Source organism: Mustela nigripes, chromosome 4 (genome assembly GCF_022355385.1).
Source record: "Mustela nigripes isolate SB6536 chromosome 4, MUSNIG.SB6536, whole genome shotgun sequence".
Lineage (NCBI taxonomy): Eukaryota > Metazoa > Chordata > Mammalia > Carnivora > Mustelidae > Mustela > Mustela nigripes.
In genome coordinates, this window is record NC_081560.1 from 175,521,391 (window position 1) to 175,541,080 (window position 19,690).

The 19,690-nt window shown below is 49.8% G+C and overlaps 2 protein-coding genes across 4 annotated transcripts in view; one reads left to right on the forward strand and one right to left on the reverse strand.

The window, feature by feature from the left end:
* The window catches only part of HABP2 (hyaluronan binding protein 2), a 31,639-nt gene extending 17,852 nt beyond the window's left edge, over positions 1-13,787 (forward strand). The window contains exons 3-13 of the mRNA XM_059398632.1: positions 200-310; positions 1,823-1,930; positions 3,092-3,208; positions 4,115-4,234; positions 4,731-4,902; positions 6,096-6,193; positions 7,053-7,308; positions 8,332-8,474; positions 9,274-9,408; positions 10,704-10,849; positions 13,177-13,787. Of these exons, the coding sequence (XP_059254615.1) occupies positions 200-310; positions 1,823-1,930; positions 3,092-3,208; positions 4,115-4,234; positions 4,731-4,902; positions 6,096-6,193; positions 7,053-7,308; positions 8,332-8,474; positions 9,274-9,408; positions 10,704-10,849; positions 13,177-13,341 (1,571 nt within the window). The 3' untranslated portion in view covers positions 13,342-13,787. The remainder of the gene's footprint in view (positions 1-199; positions 311-1,822; positions 1,931-3,091; positions 3,209-4,114; positions 4,235-4,730; positions 4,903-6,095; positions 6,194-7,052; positions 7,309-8,331; positions 8,475-9,273; positions 9,409-10,703; positions 10,850-13,176) is intronic.
* Positions 13,788-13,892: 105 nt separating this feature from the next.
* Positions 13,893-19,690, reverse strand: part of NRAP (nebulin related anchoring protein) — a 68,908-nt gene continuing 63,110 nt past the window's right edge. For all 3 annotated transcript variants that reach the window (XM_059398629.1, XM_059398631.1, XM_059398628.1), the window contains 4 exons: positions 16,897-17,004; positions 15,381-15,692; positions 14,588-14,719; positions 13,893-14,038 (listed from right to left, as the gene is read on the reverse strand). In XM_059398629.1, the coding sequence (XP_059254612.1) occupies positions 13,934-14,038; positions 14,588-14,719; positions 15,381-15,692; positions 16,897-17,004 (657 nt within the window). In that variant the 3' untranslated portion in view covers positions 13,893-13,933. The remainder of the gene's footprint in view (positions 14,039-14,587; positions 14,720-15,380; positions 15,693-16,896; positions 17,005-19,690) is intronic.

Sequence of the window (19,690 nt, forward strand, 5' to 3'; positions counted from 1 at the left end):
CAGGTGCTCTTGACCCTGACAAATGCCAACATTGCCTTGCTGGGTCATAACTCACCCCAGTGAAAACTCACAGTACCTAATCCCCTCTGTCCACCCTATCAGTCGAGGAGCCAGAAGGACACATGGGTGCCCCTTCAGGATCTGGAAATCTTTGGGTTGAATGATTAGGGTTTCTTCCGTTCTCTTCCTACTTCTGCAGATTGGACCCCTGACTACTACGAGAACAGCTACGAGGAATACAACCAGGAAGAGAACAGCAGTAACGCTCCTGCCTACCAGGAGAATCCCGACTGGTACTACATGGAGGATGGTAGGTTCCAACACTCTTCAGGGGCCCTCCTGGGAGGAGGGAGAAGAGAGTTTGTGTGTGACTGTGCACAAGCACTGCTAGAAGAGAGTTTGTGTGTGACTGTGCACAAGCACTGCTAGAAGAGAGTTTGTGTGTGACTGTGCGCAAGCACCTCTCTTTCCTCTCTGACCGGCGTCAGAGAATGGGTATCGAGTAAATGACTTAGACTGGCTTTTTTCAGTTCAAATCATACCCTAGAAGGACTGGGGGTAGGGGTTCCTAGAGATTCTTTCTCCTACCTTCAAGTGACAGAGGAAGCAGCTGAGGCCAGGAGTGGTGTTGAGTCAGCGAGGGTCTTACAGCAAGGCAGTGTATCACCATCTGGGTCTCCAGACACAGTGTTTAAAAGTCATGTTCAAAATCACTTCCTAGCTTTGCTATACAGGAAGGTCCTAATTATGCAGAAGAGGCTGGGTTGGCCTTCAGCATCAGATTGTAGGCTTCACAAATTTGGCATTGAAACTCACCTTCCCCTTGGGCTATGTTTTTCTTTCTCTTTACAGTCCTCGGAAGCTTTGCATCATTGTTCTTGTGTGTGTGTGTGTGTGTGTGTGTGTGTGTGTGTGCACGCACGCACTCACACGTGGGCTTCTACATTTGTTTTTTGTTTTTATGGCTTCTTAACCCAAGAAATGGGACAGAAGGAAAAATGAGAAGTGGGGCCCGAGCAAAACCATGTGATGAAGCCAGGAGAAGGAATGGAACGTACTTAGCCACTGGAATAAAAACTGTAACTGTGCGAAGTGGCCAGGAAGGCAGAGCCAAGATACAGGGCATCAGGGGAACATCAGAAGGGACCATCAAAACAAGAGCTGGGCCCAGGGATCCTAGTTCCTGAACCAAAGAACAATGTGTGTGAACAGAAGGATAAAGAATTCCCCAAGGGAAGATCCATTCAGACAACCATGAAAAGCCAAAGGCACAGATGAAATATGACAAAATCTAACTGAACAAGTAGTTGAAGAAAGATGAAGGCCACTGGGTCATTTCCTCCTCGCCGCCAATTCTTCTGTCACCCTCTTGCCTTTGGTCTTCTTCCCTGATGTTCAGAAAGCTTGTGTTTCATTAGGGGTGGGTTTTCTTTCCCCACTCCTGACCTCCACCCCCGGGCACTGGGAGTAGGGGAGGTCTTCAGGCTTATGAAATGCCTTCAGCATCAGAGGCAGACCCCGTGGCACTCCCAGCGAGACTGGGAGGAGAAAAACACTGATGGTGGAAAAGGGGAGTTTCTCAATGAGAAACTCAATGAGATTCCTTCTCGCCTGTCCTCTTACTAACCTGAATGTCTCTCTGGTCCTGTGACTGCGGTTTTCCTTGCTCTTTAAGGAGAATTCATGTTCCCCCCCTTTCCCCAATCCCGGGCAACGGTGACACGTTCCCTCTCTCATTCCGGGCAGGAGGCTGAAGGCTGATGGGCCAGCAGGGGGCTTCTCACCTGCTGTGAATCTCAATCATTGACTTCTGCCCTTATAGATCCGTGCCTGTCAAACCCCTGTGAACATGGCGGGGACTGCCTTGTCAGTGGCGACACCTTCACGTGCAGCTGTCCGGCCCCTTTCTCTGGAAACAGGTGTCAGAATGGTGAGTGTGCTTTCACTGGCTTCCCTATTCCCTCTGAGTTGAACAAGAGGCTATTCCTCCTCCAGCTTTAGGAGCCAGAAAGGGCGGAATGATTCCGTGGAAAAGGTAATAACCACACATATTGTATCCCCCATAACGGACTTCTCGGCACGATAACAAGCAGCATCTCATTGAATCCTCCCCCATGCCTGTCGGATAGACCGGTATGTCCATTCTACAGATGAGAACACTGAGGCTAAGAGGAGATAAGAGCTGGACTCTGACCAAGCTGTATCCTCCACTCAGGGCTTGTGGTTTAGAGTGTTTAGACTAACTACAGCAGAGAAATACTGTTCTCGAATGAGAGAGCGGGAAGGATCTGAAGGCACATGAGGCCCAATCCAGTTAGAGAAAGGGAGCCCAGAGTTACAGGGGACTTGCTCATGGTCACACAGGTAGTTAGAAGAACAGAAACTAGAGTCCTGGTGCCTGGCTCCCATCCCCAGGCTCTTTTTTCCTACCATCCTTACAATGTCTGACTTCAGTGACCTCTTCTGGGCATAACATGAAGCTATGTGATGAGATATTGAGACTAGAACTCTTATGGGCTAAGTGCGCCCCTGGAGAGAACATGGTTCTGTTCCATCTAGCCACCATCTAACTGGAGTGAAGGGGCCAGTGAGGACCTTTAAATAGGGCTTTATGATTGCCTTGTTTTCTCTGTGCTCTCTCCACCCCTTCCTTCAATTTGCAATCCTGTAAGTCCTTCAATAAATGTATCAGGATGGTTTGGGGTATCAGGCATGAACAAAATATCTGGGTTCACCCCTCAACTTCCCCAAAGAACGACAAAATTGTAAATAGAATATGAAATCAACTACAAAGTAGAGAAACTGACATTGCAGTTCTATTTGTTTGTTTTTGTTCTTCTTTTTTTTTTTTAATCAAGATAGAGTAAAAAAAGTATATGAGCCCTGGAAGGAACTGGGACGCAATCATTCATGACCCAAGGATTTTTGTTTTTTAAGTTGTCCAGGAGTAGCGTGGTGTTTCCAGACCACAGACAAGGGCATGCGTTCTGTCTGTCACCCACCCACCCCCCAACATCATATTGTGCAGGTACCCCGGTAAGTAAAATGTGTCCCCAATCATGTCACTCATTTCTCTATGGATCTCCCATAGTGCAAAACAAGTGCAAGAACAACCCATGTGAACGGGGCGAATGTCTCATTACCCAGAGTCCTCCCTATTACCGCTGCGCCTGTAAACACCCTTACAGGGGACCCGACTGTTCCACAGGTAAGTGCTGGAGGACCCTTCTCTGCTAGGTTTTCTCTCTGGCTTGTTCCTGGGATGTCTGCAAACTATGGTGTGGAAGTCCAGATACCTCTGATGCTTTAGTGGCATCTGAGATGGCCCTTTTAACTAGGACTTTTTAAAAATGCATCATCCCAGAGCACCTGGTTGGCTCAGTCAGTAGAGCGCGTGACTCTTGATTCTGGGGCTCTGAGTTTGAGCCCCATGTTGGGCGTAGAGATTACTTAAAAATAAAATCTCAAAAAAAAAAAAAAATAAATGAAATGCATCACCCCTAGAGAGTCTAGGGGGAATTAACTAACCTGTGTTCCTTCCCATCCAAAAAGAATAATCTTGAAACTCATTTCCTCCAGGAAGTAAGCCTGGTCTATTTCTGGAATGGGCTGTGTAGGGGATTAAATCTGTACTTAGTCACTGCTTTGAGTCAGGCATTGTCCCAAGGGATTTACGTTTTTTCTTACATTCTTCCAAAAATGCCCCAAGGAAGAGCTTTACAGACGAAGGAACTGAAGTTCAGAGAAGTTAACTAACTTGCTTACAGTCACACAGCCATCGATGGGCAGAGCCAGGTTTCAACCTAGCCCAGACTGGCCCCCAGTTTCCTGCTCAGTCTATACCCCTTGTTCCTTACTGGGTGACCCATCTGCTTAGGTGTTCTTCTTTGCATGGCCTCCATGATATTGACTCAACCTGGTTTGCTTATTTTCTTAAGGTCTGTGTGTACATTGACTAGAGTGTCAGTTCAGGGGTCTGTCTTTCCCCTGTGGTAACCCAACTTTTATGAAAGAATGGGCACCAGAAGAGTGCCACCAATATCTCCTCATCATCTCTGATGTAGCTACAATTCCTTCTGAAGAGACTTCCTGGCCCCACTTCCTGTGTTCACAGCGGCTCCTGCGTGCAGGCCAAATCCCTGCCAAAATGGTGGCACCTGCTCCCGGCATAGGCGGAGAACCAAGTTCACCTGTACCTGCCATGACCAGTTCAAGGGGAGATTCTGTGAAATAGGTATGGGTCTCTACCGCCTCTTCAACAGAAACTCTGGGCCACAGGGAGGCCTCTGGGATCCTTTTATGTTTGTGTTTTGTTCCCAGAATGGAGTTCACGTCAAGATTCCCAAACTCTACTATTGCCGTGGCCTTCCAACCAAAGGGCATAGGGTCCTCCTGGCTCTGTGTAAATAAAGTCACAAACTGGGATGTAGTATAGGACAATCGAGCACACCTGGGTCTCCCTTGGCTTCAACCCGCAGGCCACCAGCCCTTGTGTGAGCCAAAATTAAAGAATTAATTTCCATCTACCCACAACCACCGTGTTTCATGTTTTTAAGCTGGGTTGAACATGGGATATACAAGCCACTCTCTTTCTAGAATTCATGGTGGAATCACGGGGTGATTAGTAGTCAGGCCCAATCCTCTCCCTACTTGATGCACCTGCCAGGTCCTCTTCAGGAGCAACATGCTAGTCCCTCTCAGTTCCCATGTCCCTGCCTACTCTTTCCAAGGTCCTGATGACTGCTACGTTGGTGATGGCTACTCCTACCGAGGGAAAGTGAGTAAGACAGTCAACCAACACTCATGCCTTTACTGGAACTCCCACCTCCTCTTGCAGGAGAATTACAACATATTTATGGAAGATGCTGAGACCCATGGAATTGGGGAGCACAACTTCTGCAGGTAAAACTAACATTCTTCTCCATGAGCAGTCTTGGGCACTTGTCAGTGTAAGGGTTTCTCTGTCCATTTCCCCTGTTCCTAGTGTTCCTTGGCCAGCTTAGAAATTGGGGAGTGGAACACTGAAACTCATCAGCTTTCTTTCTGGGAAGGTTTGCCTACACAGGATAGGCTAGGTTTTGCTGCTGTAACAAACAGCTCCCAAATCCTAGTGGCTTGAATATCTCAGGGTTTAATTTTCACTGTGGCTGCATGTGTCATGTGGGCTGGGGAATGAGGAGTGAGGGAGAATCTTAGCTCCACAGAGTTACTCAAATACCCAGGAAAGGCAAGGAGAGACTCAAAAACAGGGCATGAATTTTTTTTACTGCCTGAATCTAGAATGGATGCATCATCTCTGCATATATATTTTATTGGACAGAAATAGTCATGCTTTATCCTGCCTGACTTCGAGGGAAAAATGTAAAAGATAAAATGGAATGTCTAGTCAGCATTGCAATCTCTGCCACAAGGATGTTCCGGTTTTCCCGCATCAGGATAACTCCATTTCTATTCATGGTGATGACTAGCTACCTTCTTCCCCTTCTGCTGTCTCCAGACCCCTCGGATGGCTTCCTCCACTGCTCTAACCAAGGCCAAGGATGCATATCATCTGCATACAAGGGACAGGAATTTTTTTGTATGGCTTTAAACTGGTTCCATTAAGCCAGAGGATTTCCCTTGCATGAAATACAAATTATCTCCCACTTTCACTGACTTTGAGCTGTTTCCTTCCTAGAAGGGTCTTCAGAGTGATGCCCATGGTAGGCTTCCTCAGGGAATTCTCACACACAGGACTTAGAAGTCTGGGCAGAGGACTTCTTCTTTTACCATGTGTCTGTGGCTATTTCACTTTCCTGACCAAGGAGAATCTTCAACAGGGATCTCGTTTCTTTGCCTACAAACAATTTGATATGTCCCATGGATCTGGCACAAAGCTTGTCGACTATTTTCTGATCATTGGGATTCTTCTCTGCAAGTTAAGTTTTGCCAAAAACACTATGTGCCAGGGTTTGTTAAGCTTTTGGAAAAATGGAATGGAAAGTGGTCCCTGGAAGAATGTAGGAACTTGGTACTCTCTTATCCAAAGGTCCTTTGATGAAGTTCAGTGGCTTCACCAAGCCTTAACCTTGGATTATTTTGTGTTTTCATTTTAGAAACCCAGATGGAGATAAAAAGCCATGGTGTTTCATCAAAGTCAACAGTGCAAAGGTGAAATGGGAGTACTGTGATATCTCAGTTTGCTCAGCCCTAGGTAAGACCACGGTTGTCCCGAAGTCCCAGTAAGGGTGAGGTTGCATGTCAATAGATAGATGTTCCCGCACCCCATCTCTTCTACACTGTCCACTCACCATACCTGTCTTACCAATTGCCATCCCAGTGGAAACCCAAACGCCCAATTCTCCACTCCGCTTTCAGGATGCCTAGCATGCCTGGATACCTTTGTAAACTGAGGCCATGTTTCCTGACTCCCAGTCAGTGTACTCAGCAAATACTTGCAGATTTCTTGATAAATGCCCAGTACTATCCCAGGTCTTCAGTATACAGCGGTGATCAAATATTGACTGAGACTCCATAGCCTCTCAGGATGCGACAAGGACAGAATTCCAGCCTCACAATCTTCCTGGCAGTCCTCTCTGGCCCACCTCTCTAACCACGTCAGGAACTAGCACCCTCGCACCTTGGTTGATGGGATTACCTCCCTGGATAGTTTCAATTCTGTGCCTTTGCTTTCATGGTCAGCTCTGTCTAGAATATTGACATATGTCTGATTTTATCCATCTCCAACTATTCTTTAAAAATCAACTCAAGTAACCCTTCCTCCAGTGATGGATTTACATATTCACACATGTTTTTGTATACATGTCAGAATAAGAAGTAAAAAGCAACACCTTTATCATTAATTCTATAGACTTGCTTCATAGGAATCCAAGTATTAATTGTGCACATATTAATTGTGCACCTACTACCTGCCTGCCTGGTATGCATCAATACAGTCCCTTAACTCTGAAGCTAGCTAAGCTGCTAGACTTGGAGTCATACCTCCGACAGCCTCCTTCTGAGGCCCTGGAAGGAAAGTGAGTGGTGTGATTTGTCTTTCTTGTGTCCCACAGACGTTGCTGACCCAGAGGGAAGCCCCACAGAGCCTCTGACCAAGCTTCCAGGGTTTGACTCATGCGGGAGGACCGAGATGACAGAGAAGAAGATCAAGAGGATCTATGGAGGCTTTAAGAGCACAGCGGGCAAGCACCCATGGCAGGCATCCCTGCAGACCTCATTGCCACTGGTCACCTCCATGCCCCAAGGCCACTTCTGTGGGGGAGCGCTGATCCACCCTTGCTGGGTGCTTACCGCTGCCCACTGTACCGAGTAGGTGCCTACTGAAAGCAGAGGCTAGAGAGCCTCAAGTCTCTGGGGGGTGTTCTCCCCTTCCCATCAGATCAGCATTTTGGTGACTCTAGCAGGACCAGAGGGGCTGATCTAACCCTAAGAGCAAAAGAGTGGCTCCTTAGAACCAGATGGGAAAGAGCTACCATGTCTAGAATGCTTACCATGGACATTACATGCATTATGACAGTTAATCCTGAACATAATCTGCTGGAAGACAAGCTGAGAAAGGACAGGGATTTTTACTTTTATTTATTGTAATATACCCAATGCCTAGTGCAGGTCTTTATACAGTGCCCGTCCTTAGAAAATATTTGTGCAGTGAGAAAATTTATTGTTATTCTCATTCCCAGGGTCTTGGGAAGGTTTAGGACCTTGTGTAAAGTCATGTGTAAAGTGAGTAGGTAAATGAGATATGAACCCAGATTGACCTGTTTCCTTAACCTCTCCAGTCTTGCCCTGAACAGAGACAATGGCATGCTCCTATCAGATGCCATTACCATGAACCTCCTGGTTTTGTGTGTCTTCAGCCATGAATCCTGTTTGGCCTAAAGAAGCCAGCACTACTTCCCCTGAGTTCCCCAAGTTCATGGTCAGGGCTGGTCCCATGTAGCCCAGGTTTTTGTGGCAGCCTTGCCAGTCTTCCTATCCAGTGTCATTAAGTGAATTCTTCTGGCATTCCTCAAACACGCAAACATTAACCTCCACAGAGAATAGTTGTTCAAGAAGTTCATTGACTGCTCTTTAGCAAATCCCAGGGGGAACAGGAGGTCTCTCAGGAAATGTGGGATACACATCACAGCTTGCGTTTGGAGACCATGTTTCCTCACATTTTCTTATTTGGACCACACAGCGGGTTCTGTGAGCAAGAAAACAGTTATAGATGAGGATACCAAGACTGCAGAAGGTTGGGTAATTCGTCCAAGGTCAGCCAGCAACCTAGGAGCAGAGCCAGTGCTCAGCTTCAATCTCTCAAATACCGGACCATCTTACCTTCCCTTGCAGCATAAAGACCAAACATCTGAAAGTGGTGTTAGGGGACCAGGACCTGAAGAAGACAGAATTCCATGAGCAGAGATTTGGGGTGGAGAAGATCTTCAAGTACACTCACTATAATGAAAGAGAAGAGATTCCCCACAATGACATTGGCAAGTCTCCTCGATGGCAGGTCTCCTATGGTTCTTGTTCTTGGGTAGATTTCATGACTGATGGAAAGTTGAGGTTTGGTCCTGGAAGGTGCTTTTATCTTTTTGGTCCCTAATGGACTCTATAAGGTGGAGAATTTATTCCAGGGCCTTTTAGTTTTAAGGGTCTGTGTTGATGTTATGGATAAATGAGGGGAAGAAGTGCTAGCAAGGCTATATTGTGCAAAGAACTCGGCCTTGAATCCCAGATGCCTCCCTCTCTAGCTGGCTTCACTCCTCCAAACCTCAGCTCCTCTTCTGCAAAATGAATACACTGGTGTACAATAGTCAGCTTCCTGTGTGTTCAGTGACATGACATCCATATGTCCCCATGTACATCTGGCATCTGGTAGGTGCTCGGATGTAAAGACAATGATGTTAAGCTGCTGGTGGCTCAGTGTGTACCCCAATTCTCCATTCCTGGAACTGTCACTCTCTCTCTTTCCTCAATATCTTATTTTTCCCTCTTGAAGCTTGTTCTTTAAGAAATGGATTAGAGAGGGCGAGGGGGAGGGGAGGGGGAAAAAAAAAAGAAATGGATTAGAAATTATTTCAAACTCCTCTATAATTTTTTTTTATATTATGCTCAGCCTGAAGAGTGATTCCTCCCCCAAGAGAAGTTAAAAGAATTCAGTGGCCAAGGAGCAAGGCATGTGTTAGGCACTGGGAGTGGGGCTTTGCTATGTCTACCTCCTGATCAAGATGAAGCTAATGATAGAGAAGATATCATCATTCATTTCCTCTTTCTCTCCCTCCCTACTAGCTTTGCTCAAGCTAAAGCCAGTGGATGGTCACTGCGCTTTGGAATCCAAATACGTGAAGACTGTATGTTTGCCGGATAACATTTTCCCTTCTGGGACTGAGTGTCACATCTCTGGCTGGGGTGTGACAGAAACTGGTGAGTCTGGCCATGCACCCTCCTGAGACAAAGGTGGGTTGCTTTAACCAGAGAAGAAAGGGGTCAAACTCAACATCCCTTCTGAACTTGAAATCAGTGTTCTGTTGAAGACATATTACCAAAAGAAGCTAAAGCTCTAGTTAAATCTCATTACTTCCAAGGAGCCTTCTTTGATCTTTCTCTCTGTCTCCATCCCCTACCTTGACCTCCATCAAGTATTGATCCTGTATCCACGGAGATCTCTCTCCTTCCCTAGGTAGATTGGAAAGAAAATAGATTATAAACAAGATAGGTTTGACATCAGACAGATTTGGGTTAGGTTGTGTCACTTGGACAGCTGAGTTTTAGTTCCTCCACAACCACACTTACCTCCTAGGTTTGGAATCATGATAAAAGGAGCTGATAGCGTTCTATGGAGATATTCACTAAGTCAGCCCCTAGAGCGCGGGGTCCGCGCTTGTTCACCTGTCTCCCCTGGAGTGCTTTGCTCAGGGGTCTCCACACTGTAGGCATTCTACAAATTTTCTTAAACCAAGCTATTGATTTGTCTCTAGGATGTGGTCTTATCCAAAAAAGTAACCACAGGATTAATTTCCTCATGTGCTGACAAGATTATATTCTCTAACATATAAACTTCAGAAGTGTGTTTCAAGTCTTTCTCAAAGACTCAAAATAGATCCCCCCCCACCAAAATCTTGTCCTTAATAATAGAAAACAAGAAACACTTTAAATAGACTTGTATTCATGAAGAAAATGAAATGTAATATACAAATTTGCCAGAAGGCTTTTGGGAAAGAAGATTTTGGGTTAATCAGATCTAGGCTTAACAGGAGGCCAGTCTTCACGGGGATCATCACTGTCGTGCACCTAAACCTTTCAATATCACCGTGCTGACCAGAGCACACTGAACAGACCAGAGGATTTTCTCTGGGAAGTGGGTAATCTAACGGAGCAACCAGGAGACTGCACCTGTCATTAGGAATGTACTGTGTGCCAACCCTCCACTAGGAAATTTAAAAAGTAGTTTAAGACACTATCCCTGCCCTTCTGACCCGATGGTCTAGTTGGGAAGACAGAAGAGAGAATAAATGTCTCTGTTCCACTGTGATATAAGCACAGTGTGGAAGGTCTAAAAACCCACGGTGATGCCAGGAGGTCAAAAGCTCCCATCCTTGAAAGAGGAGACTCCTAAGCCCAGCTTAAACCTGAGGCCATCTTCTTATCCATACTAGCTTCTGGTGGGGCAGGTGTTACCTGGGTCCCCACAGTGGTGACTTCTTTCCTCTACCCGACAGGGGAAGGCTCCCGCCATCTCCTGGATGCCAAGGTCAAGCTGATTGCCAACACCTTGTGCAACTCCCACCGACTCTATGACCACATGATCGACGACAGCATGATTTGTGCAGGAAACCTGCAGAAGCCTGGGAAAGATTCCTGCCAGGTCAGAGGTTCCAAATGGCACTTGGAGAAGGAGACGTGGGTGGGAGCTTGCGCTGGGCAGAGGCCAGACTGAGAGCCCAGGGCTGGGAGAATGGTTCAGAGGCCCACCTGCCATAAAGCTGAGGCTCAGGCAGGGATACCTGTCCTCTGGCAAGTTGGTACCCATATCCATCCAGGAAGATCCAGCACAGTGACTATAGTGGCCACTTGGCCTACCTTGTCTAATTTAATTCTCGGGACCCTGGTGAAGGTGATATCATCATCACCAGATCACAGATATTTCGAGAAATGATCTTGGCTCATTCACCTAGGCTCATTCACACTCACCTAGGTGGTTAGTGGCAGAGCGAGAATTTGCTTCCCTTTGTTTAAATGTGAAGACGGTGCCTCTGGTCTCGGCCCTGGGCAACAGGGCCGAAAATCCCAGTGAGGACCCAGGCAAGAGACCAGTGTCTAGGAGAAAGATGACAGGCCCCGAGAATTTGCAATAATATTAACTAAGCATTGGGATTTGCGTATATATGTGTATGTGTATGTGTATGTGAGAGCGACACCAAGACGGGGGTGGGGATTCAGCTGTAGCAAACTAAGTGGTTGAGTGGCTCCTTAGCCTGCTGGCCTTCCCTCCAGTCTAGGACTTTGGGGGACCGCAAGCCATGGAGGCCCATGGTGACTCAGAGGTTGCAGGACAGGGAGAGGGTGTAGGTTCCATTGACTGGTGCCAAGGGTTCTCAAGCCTTTCCCTCAAGTCGGAGACCAGGCCCCCTGGTGTCTCTCTCTATAGAGGTCATATCTCACCAGAGACATCCTTCCTAGACTCCCAGGAATACCTAAGCTTAGAATTTTCTGTCTCCCTCAAAAGTCTCCCAGCTGTCCTGGAAACCCCAGTGTGAACACACTCAAACCTCAGCTCTCCTTCTTACAAAGGGGCCCAACAATGATCTGCCGGCCTCGAGCTGGGGTGGAAAATCACCATCACTCTTTGATGTAGATACCCATCTACTCAAAAGAGGGTCGTGGGCTGATGGGTGTGATTTGTCTGAACCCCCTGGAAGATGAGTAAGGAAACAGATCATTTCGTTCTCTAGGTATTTCAAGGGCTTTGCTTGCAGGCTTTGGAAATAGTCATGGGTTTGAATCCTGGATCTTTCTCTTTTGACTTTTGTCCATCACTGAATTGCTTTGTCAGCTCGGGCTGCTCTAGTAAATCCCCATAGATCGACTTAAATAGCATGGATGTATTCCTCCCAGTTCTGGAGGCTGGCTGTCCAGATCAGGGTGTCAGCGTGGTCAGGCTCCAGGGGGCGCCCTCTCCCAGGTTACAAACAGCTGACTCCCTGTGACCTCACATGGAGGAAACAGGGGGCTACCCCTGTGGGGTCTCTTTCCCCAGGGAACTAATCCCATGCTCGATGACTTCACCTCATCTCCTCCCAAACGCCCTACCCACTGATAGCATCACATTGGGGAGTTAGGCTTCAACATTGGGATTTTGGGGGAGGAACACATTTCAGTTCATTACACTAAAATAATTCTCCAATTTCGGGTGCCTAATCTACAATATGGAAATAACGTATGCATAAAATCCTAAGGTGTGGCTAAGATTCAAAGAGATGATTCACTAAAAATCTTCTCACTGGCTAGTGTAAGCCGTGGTGCACGGTGAGAGCCGTCCGTTCTCACCAGCCTCCTCCTGCCAACCAGCTGGGCTCAACCAGAACTCGGCACTGTTCTATGTACTTGACAGACATTAATCTGCACAGGAGCTGGGGCGGGGTGGGGGGAGGTTTGTTGTTCTCCACAACCCACCATGTGAGAAACTGAGGCCCACTTCAGCGGGCCTGGTTTGGAACTAAGAAGATCTAATCCCATAGACCGTGGTGACAATCTAGACTATGCTGTCTCTGAGCCCTGTCCTCCCCACACTGTGTGTGCCCTGTGGGGCCTGGGAGAACTCTGTCCAAACAGGGTACCATCCCCCACCCCCACCAGACCTTGCAGGAATGAGAAGTTGGGGGCTCCTGAGAACTCGCTGTGACTACGAGTCATGACTAAGTGTGTGGAAGCAGGGGCGTGACCACTGTGGTCCAGCCCTGTCGCTTCTCTGCCAACCCCTTGTGGACTCAGGGGCCTATGGTGGTACTCGCTTCTCTCTCTTCAAAGCTTTGTGTCTTAGGAGGCATTGGAAGAGCCCTGCCACCACTTCCAGAGAAACCCACTGGGACGATTTCCTCCACTGCCCCCTGGCATCTCCTCATGGAAGGCGGAACGTGTCTCTGAATGTGTCCTGATTCATAAAGCTGAACTCAGGTGTCTTTTTTCCCTCAGGGTGACTCTGGAGGCCCTCTGACCTGTGAGAAGAACGGCACCTACTACGTCTATGGGATAGTGAGCTGGGGCCTGGAATGTGGGAAGAAGCCAGGAGTCTACACCCAAGTTACCAAATTCCTGAGTTGGATCAGAGCCACCATCCAAAAGGAGGGTAGCTTCTAAGGTGTCTTCTGAACCTGAGAGCCCATTGTCCCGAGCACCTGGACAAGGCCAGGCCTCATGGGCAGCACTGGACGCCCTGGGAGCCCCCAGGAGGCCATACAGCCGAGTGGCCATGCTCTAAGCAGAGAAAATGGCCGCCCACCCTGGGGCCACCCCAGACCAGCACGTCCACTGCTTTATCAGGCTGCCTCGTGGGTAACCCAAGAAATGCCAGAACCCACCCAATAGATACTTTGTTGGCTTCCCTTCAAACATGGGCACCTTCTAGAAAATCACAGACTGCCTTCACCTCAGATATTTGCAAACGTGGGATCTCAGAATGACCGGAGCCAGTGGGAGTCACCTTGACATCTTTATTCCTCATCCCTGACACCCAAGGTGCGCCACCGAACGGGCCACCACTTCCAGGATTAGACGGGAGACCAAAAATACAAGATTCTCTGTGGCGTTCTGAGAGTCGTTGTTTTAGTAAAGGGGCTCGGGGAAGGGCTGCCGCACGGTTTTTTCAGCTCGCTCGAACGGAAGCACGTCTCTGGTGGGCACCTTTCCTCCTGAGCCTCTTTTCCAAGAATCCTGGGTGGATGCAGCTCACTCACAACGACAGAACCTTCCTCCTGTTGACATGTAGAATCTCCATGGCGTCTGGGTTCACGTCCCCCCTCTGATTATCCGTGGGCCCCACAGCCTCCGGCCCCCCCTGCGGAAATCAAACACACGTCCCTAAGTCAGAGTGAAGCTTCCGCCCGGCTCCCACAGGATGAGAGATGCTACCCTACCCTACCCTGCTCCTCCTCCCCCTCCCCAAGAGAAAGGATCCTCGAAGCAAGAAGGAGAAAGAAGCAAAGCCAATCTCTCATTTAGACGTGGTGTCTTTCTTCAGAACAAAGTAGGGTTCAAAACCCAGACTGCTGCAGCCAGCGAGTCCCTGACCCTTTCTACGCATGTAACGAGCCGGCAGTGAGCGCAGCCTGGGCTGCCGTGGCCCGCGATTGAAGGAGCCCCGGTAGGTTTGTCTCCGCACAACTAATGGCCATGACTTCAGAGAAAACCCTGCAGGAAGTTTAACCCGGGTGTCATCCGCCCGGCCATCTCAGACCCATGAAATTAGGCGCCTTGCCCCAGCTGTGTTTCTCACTTCTTCAGAGCTGGCTGACCTCTGGCCAAAAATAAAGTTTGAAAAGAAACAATGAGTCTGCCTTTCCCCACGGCCTTGCCGGCTGGGGTGGGTTTGCAGCTGGCTACTCACAGAAGCCCCCCGGAGACTCGGGCCCCTCGCCTTGGCCAGTTCCGCCGCCCGCCGAGCCATTTCCACTTTGTAGGAGCCGGGAGGTGTCCAGCCAATACCTCTGGTCAGGTTCAAGTCAGATTTGTACTTGACCTTAGGGGACGGAGGGAAGCAAGACAAATAGGTCAGCAGGGTCTGGGGTGGTGGAACATAGGCCGCCGTCAGCAAAGCCAGGACAAGGGGAGTGAACTCCTCCGAGAGCTGCTGCGCGGAGGGCCCGATGTGCTATGAGCCAGGCCAGCATGTCCCCGGGCTTTGCATCTTTTGACTCAAGCAACAGGAGCGACACCGGGGGCCGAAGGTGGGGAGGAAAGGGTTCAAGTCTGAGCTCCCACCTCGACCCGCTCCGAGGCCTCAGGAAAGCGATTTTCCTTCTCTGGGCTTCAGCTGCCTCCCAGGGGAAGTGCGAGGACAGAGTTAGGGACCCGCTACGACCTCTTAGAAACAATGTGGCAGAACCGTTGAGAGCTTGAGCTCTCACATCAAACCAAATGGGGTTCGTATCCCAGGCCTGCCCCCTTTCGCTGGGTGATCTTGAGTCAGCTCCCTCACCTTTTCAGGCAGCGAGCCTAGTCCACTGTAGAGACTCCACAAATTAGAATTATTAATCCTTCTGGCTCTACAGTGTTAGGTCTCCCAGATTCTACCTCAGCCCAGCTCCCCCCTGAAGGTCATGGGGGATGCTGTGTGGTGGCCAAGGCAGGGGAGGAGGGGCTTGGCTGGGCGGGAGTGGGGGGCATGGGGGACAGCTCACATCGCTCTGCAGTTGGTGGGCCTTCTGTGCGTGCTTCAGGCCTAGCTGCTCAGGGTCGCAGGTGGGCTGGGGCAGGGGCTGCCTGTAGCCTGTGTCGCTGGCCAGCTGCTGGCTCCTCCTGGCCTGGATGAAGCCGGGCTGGTCCGGGCGGCTGTGGAACTGGGACCGACTCTTGGCAAAGTCCTTCTTGTACTCATTGTCACTCTGGAGTTTGCCAACGCTGAGGAAATGCCTCATCCTTGGGTCGTCGTTGACGCTGCGGTAACCAATCTGCAGGCCCCGGTCCCGCAGGAAGGCCTCTTTATACCGGAACTGCAGGTCAGAGAAGCAGAGATGGGTCCTGGGGGCCTGCCTGCCCTCCCGGGCCAGCCCACAGGATTCTCAGCAGGAAGCGCACCACGGGGTAAGAGGACAGCTTCGGATTCAGGCAGACCTGGAATCTAGAGCTCCCTCTGCTACCTTCCAGCTGTGTGGCCTGAGACCAGTTACTGAGTCTCTCTGAGCCTCCGTTTCCTCACCCGATAAAATGGGACAACGAGCCTCCACCCCACAGGACACGGAGAGGAGTCAGTGAGCTGGGGGCTGAGATTCAGATTCCTGCCCAGCGAGTGGCAGCTGGAGGTACTAAGGCTGCTGTAACGAATAACTCAACAGGAAGAGGAACGCGCCCACTCTCTCAGTAGCCACTCTCCCTTTGATTCTTCTCAGCCTCCAGGGACCCCGTCTAGGGTTCCTCAAACTATCTATAGGGAAGGATCAGATTCGTTTTGTTTTGGTTTTTGAATTTCCAATCCACCAAAAAACCAAAGGTGGCTCTACAGCATCTCATTCGTATGTCGTAGTAACACCCAAGCCAGCCTCTGCCCTGCCGCAGACGAGTCCCCCGGACACAGGCTTGGTTGTCACAACGACTGGTTCCCAAAAATGTTTCTGAACGCTTGTTCTCGATTTCTGGACCGATTGTGGGCAGATGTGAGCTATTCACGAGTGATCCGTGATCTACCTTCCTTTTCCATAAAATGGCTGCCATGTTTTGAACACTTTGTTACTTGCATGGCCCTGGAAACCATGTTGTTTTCAGTCCTACGTCGATCCTAGGAGATGAAAATTGTATCCCCATTTCACAGATGTAGATGTGAGCTTTCAAAGAATGTAAGCAACTTGCCCAACACTACACGGCCAAGTCCCAAGTGACTGAGCCAAGATTGGAACTCAAAATCAATCTAGGGGAAAAGCTCAATCTCTTTCTACCCTGTCACACTGCACTTCAGCTAGAAGTCCCTTTATTGTGGATTAACACATCAGTCACATGTTAGTTCACTTCTAGGGACCCACACGTCAACTTCTAAGAGCGTCCTCCCCAACCTGAAATTTCTGTCTAGAAACTAAGGGCCTATTTTTAATTTCATTTGAAATACTTGCCAGGTTTGGGTGCCTGGTGGTTTGCTTTTCAACAGAACTGGGAAAAGCAGTCAGACCTATTAGTGACAGAGGGACAGGGAGCCCAAGGTCTTACGTCACTAGCGATCTCCCTGGACGCCCGGGCAGTCTGGAATGGAATGGCGTCCAGCCTGAAGTCATAGCCGCCAGCCCGCGTCTGTTCCCAAGAGCTTCGGTAGGCTTTCTAGATGGGGAAAACAGAAAACTGAGTGAACAGGGAGTGAGAACCCCATACTTGGTGTGTTTTTAGCTCTGAGCAGGAATGAATGCATACCCTCCATCTTGCAGGTGTCCAAGGACAAAGCCATGGCCTCACATCCATCCCAAGGAGCTCCCCAAGCTCTTGGGACTGGTGGGGCTGGCCACGAGGGGCTCAGCTCTAAGATCCTGGCCTGAGCATCAGGCCCTGCTCTGGGGGGTCTGGGGTCTGTGAGTCTGGCTCATTTGCTACATCCTGGTGGTACCAGAGGTCCTGTCCTACTCTTTTCTGTCTTTGCATTCACTTTCAGGGCCTCGGGTCTGCAGCTTCTGGATGCCAGAACTCAAAGCTTGAGAACTCCGCTTCTTCCCCCATGCTAAAAGCTCTCCATTCCTTGGGTCCGGGCACCCATGTGTTTGTTAGCTCCAATGACTTCCTGGGGGCCCCCTCGGCTACTTCTGAAGCCGAGTCCCACCATCACAATGAAGCATGACGCCTCCCACAGGTAGCCCCCTGGTGCCCGCATGGGAGGAAGAGCCTTCACCTGAATTAAATTGATTGCCAAGAACCTGACCGAGTTCCTGACCCGTGTATTTCACATCTTCCTCTTTCATTTTTTCCCTTTTGAAGTTGTTCTCACACACCCTCCGGGAGTCTGTAATCACATCCTCTTGGTCCTCAGGTAGACCCACATACCGGAGAGAGCATCAAAATCTCCCATGCCTTCATGTAGCTACTATTTTTTTTTTTTTTAAGATAAGGGAATGGCTCCATGAAAGGAACCATCTGGAGATCCCCGCGGAGGGCTGTCCTTTATTCGGCCACAGAGAAGGGGGACAGCAGGTGAGACACAGCAGCAGACGACAAAGTGACAGCTCCAGACCGTGTCAGTGGCTCACTCATTCCGAGAGCCACAGCAGATCAGGAGGCCCCTGAAGAACCTTACTTTTGTCACTTGGAAATAGAGGTCACGGCTGAGGCTATGTTCTACAGGGGATTGAGGGGATTAAGCAAAGGAGGGATGGCAGATAAAAAGCAAACCACTGCACAACTGCGCCCGGAACCAGAGGGGCCCACGGAGAAGGAGCCACATTGTTATGGAGCTCACCCTCCATCACCTTCACCATCATCATCCTCTCCAACTCCAACATCCAAACCCACCAACCACGAGCCAAATACCTGCTGTGTTCAGGGGCCTAATTGCCTAATTGATGGGTCACACATAGCCCTGAGGATTCAGTTTACTGGGTCACCATGGATGGAGCAGGAGGATGGATGATAGGTAGACAGAGAGCAACATTTAGATAAGGACAGAACAAGCATCACCTTTAGCATTCCGCCCCCTGATACGGTGGCCCCACCAACAGTAGCATATACAGCAAATAGAGTCCAAGCCTTTAGCATCCCCTGGGAAGGGGACAGCTGGCGCCTTCCTACAAAGGGTCTCCACGCCGGATCTAGGATCTAGGCTAGGCAAGGACGCCAAACTTTCCTCAGCACCAAGCTCTGACGTCACCCCACTCTGGCATCTGATGCACCCCAGCTCTCCAGCCTCCACAAGGGAGGCTCACCTAGTGCAAGGGGCCGAAATTGGGGTTCTCCCCAAGGCGCCCCCTCCCTGTCCCCTGCTCCTTCTCCCTGTATACTATTTGCTTGATGGTGATCACTTCCTGCCTGAGTTTTTTTTTTTTTTTATTCTGTTGAGGTTTCTGCCTTGCCACTGGGAGCCTTTAGATTCCGTAGGCCCTTTGATTTGGAACCCTGGGCGTCCTCTTCTTTATCACAGTGGGCGCAGTTTTGTCCTCATCCTCACACATTAGAGTCATTTGATTTTTAGTTATTTCGGCTGCCTTACACATCTCAATGGCTTTCTTTGCCCAGGAAGGTCACTTTCCCCGCACATCTTCCTCACAGAGCACTTGATCCAATTGTGTGCATTCTCCACGCCCCCGAAGAAGTGCTCTTTCAAAAGAGGTTCATGAGTTCCCCACATCCCACATGCCCCGGCGGCTCATTTCAGCTCCGGGACTCTGCAGACTGGCATCCCTCGTGAGCCGAGAGGCGCTCTGCTGCCAGCCCAGGGTGGCCGTCCTCCTTCGGCCGGACCCCAATGGGACTAGCAGTCTCACATCGGTTTTCCCAGCTCAGGGCTTCCAATCCAGGCGGCCGGCGGAGGCCGGGCCTTCCCCCATCCTCGGAGCACGAACGCCATGGAGGTTTTGTCCCAGCTCTGCTGAGGGGGAGGTCCCGCTTCCCCCAGATGGAGGTCAGCCCACCAGAGCTGCTGTTCTAAAATTATCACTCACACATCCCTCAAAAGCCTCAAATGGTCATAATAACTCATATTTACAAAGCGCCGTCGCATTCACCGCGTGGGATCCCACAGGGCTTTACAAACGCCACAAACTAATACACACGCTAACTAGAAGGCGCCCGGCGCCGCCCCCCGCGAGGCAGCCACCTCTGGGGGGCGCGGGAGCAGCTGTTGATCCGCGCGCAGCCCCAGGACACAATGGCCAGGCCAGGGAGGGAAGAATGGCTGGACTCTGGGAGGCCCCGCGCGGCCCCAGGCCGACACACTCAGCCTGTGTGATTCTGATCTGACGCCGCCGTTTGATTCTGCCGCCCGCCTACCTGTCATCCCCGGATCACAGCTTCGCTGGCTGCTCGG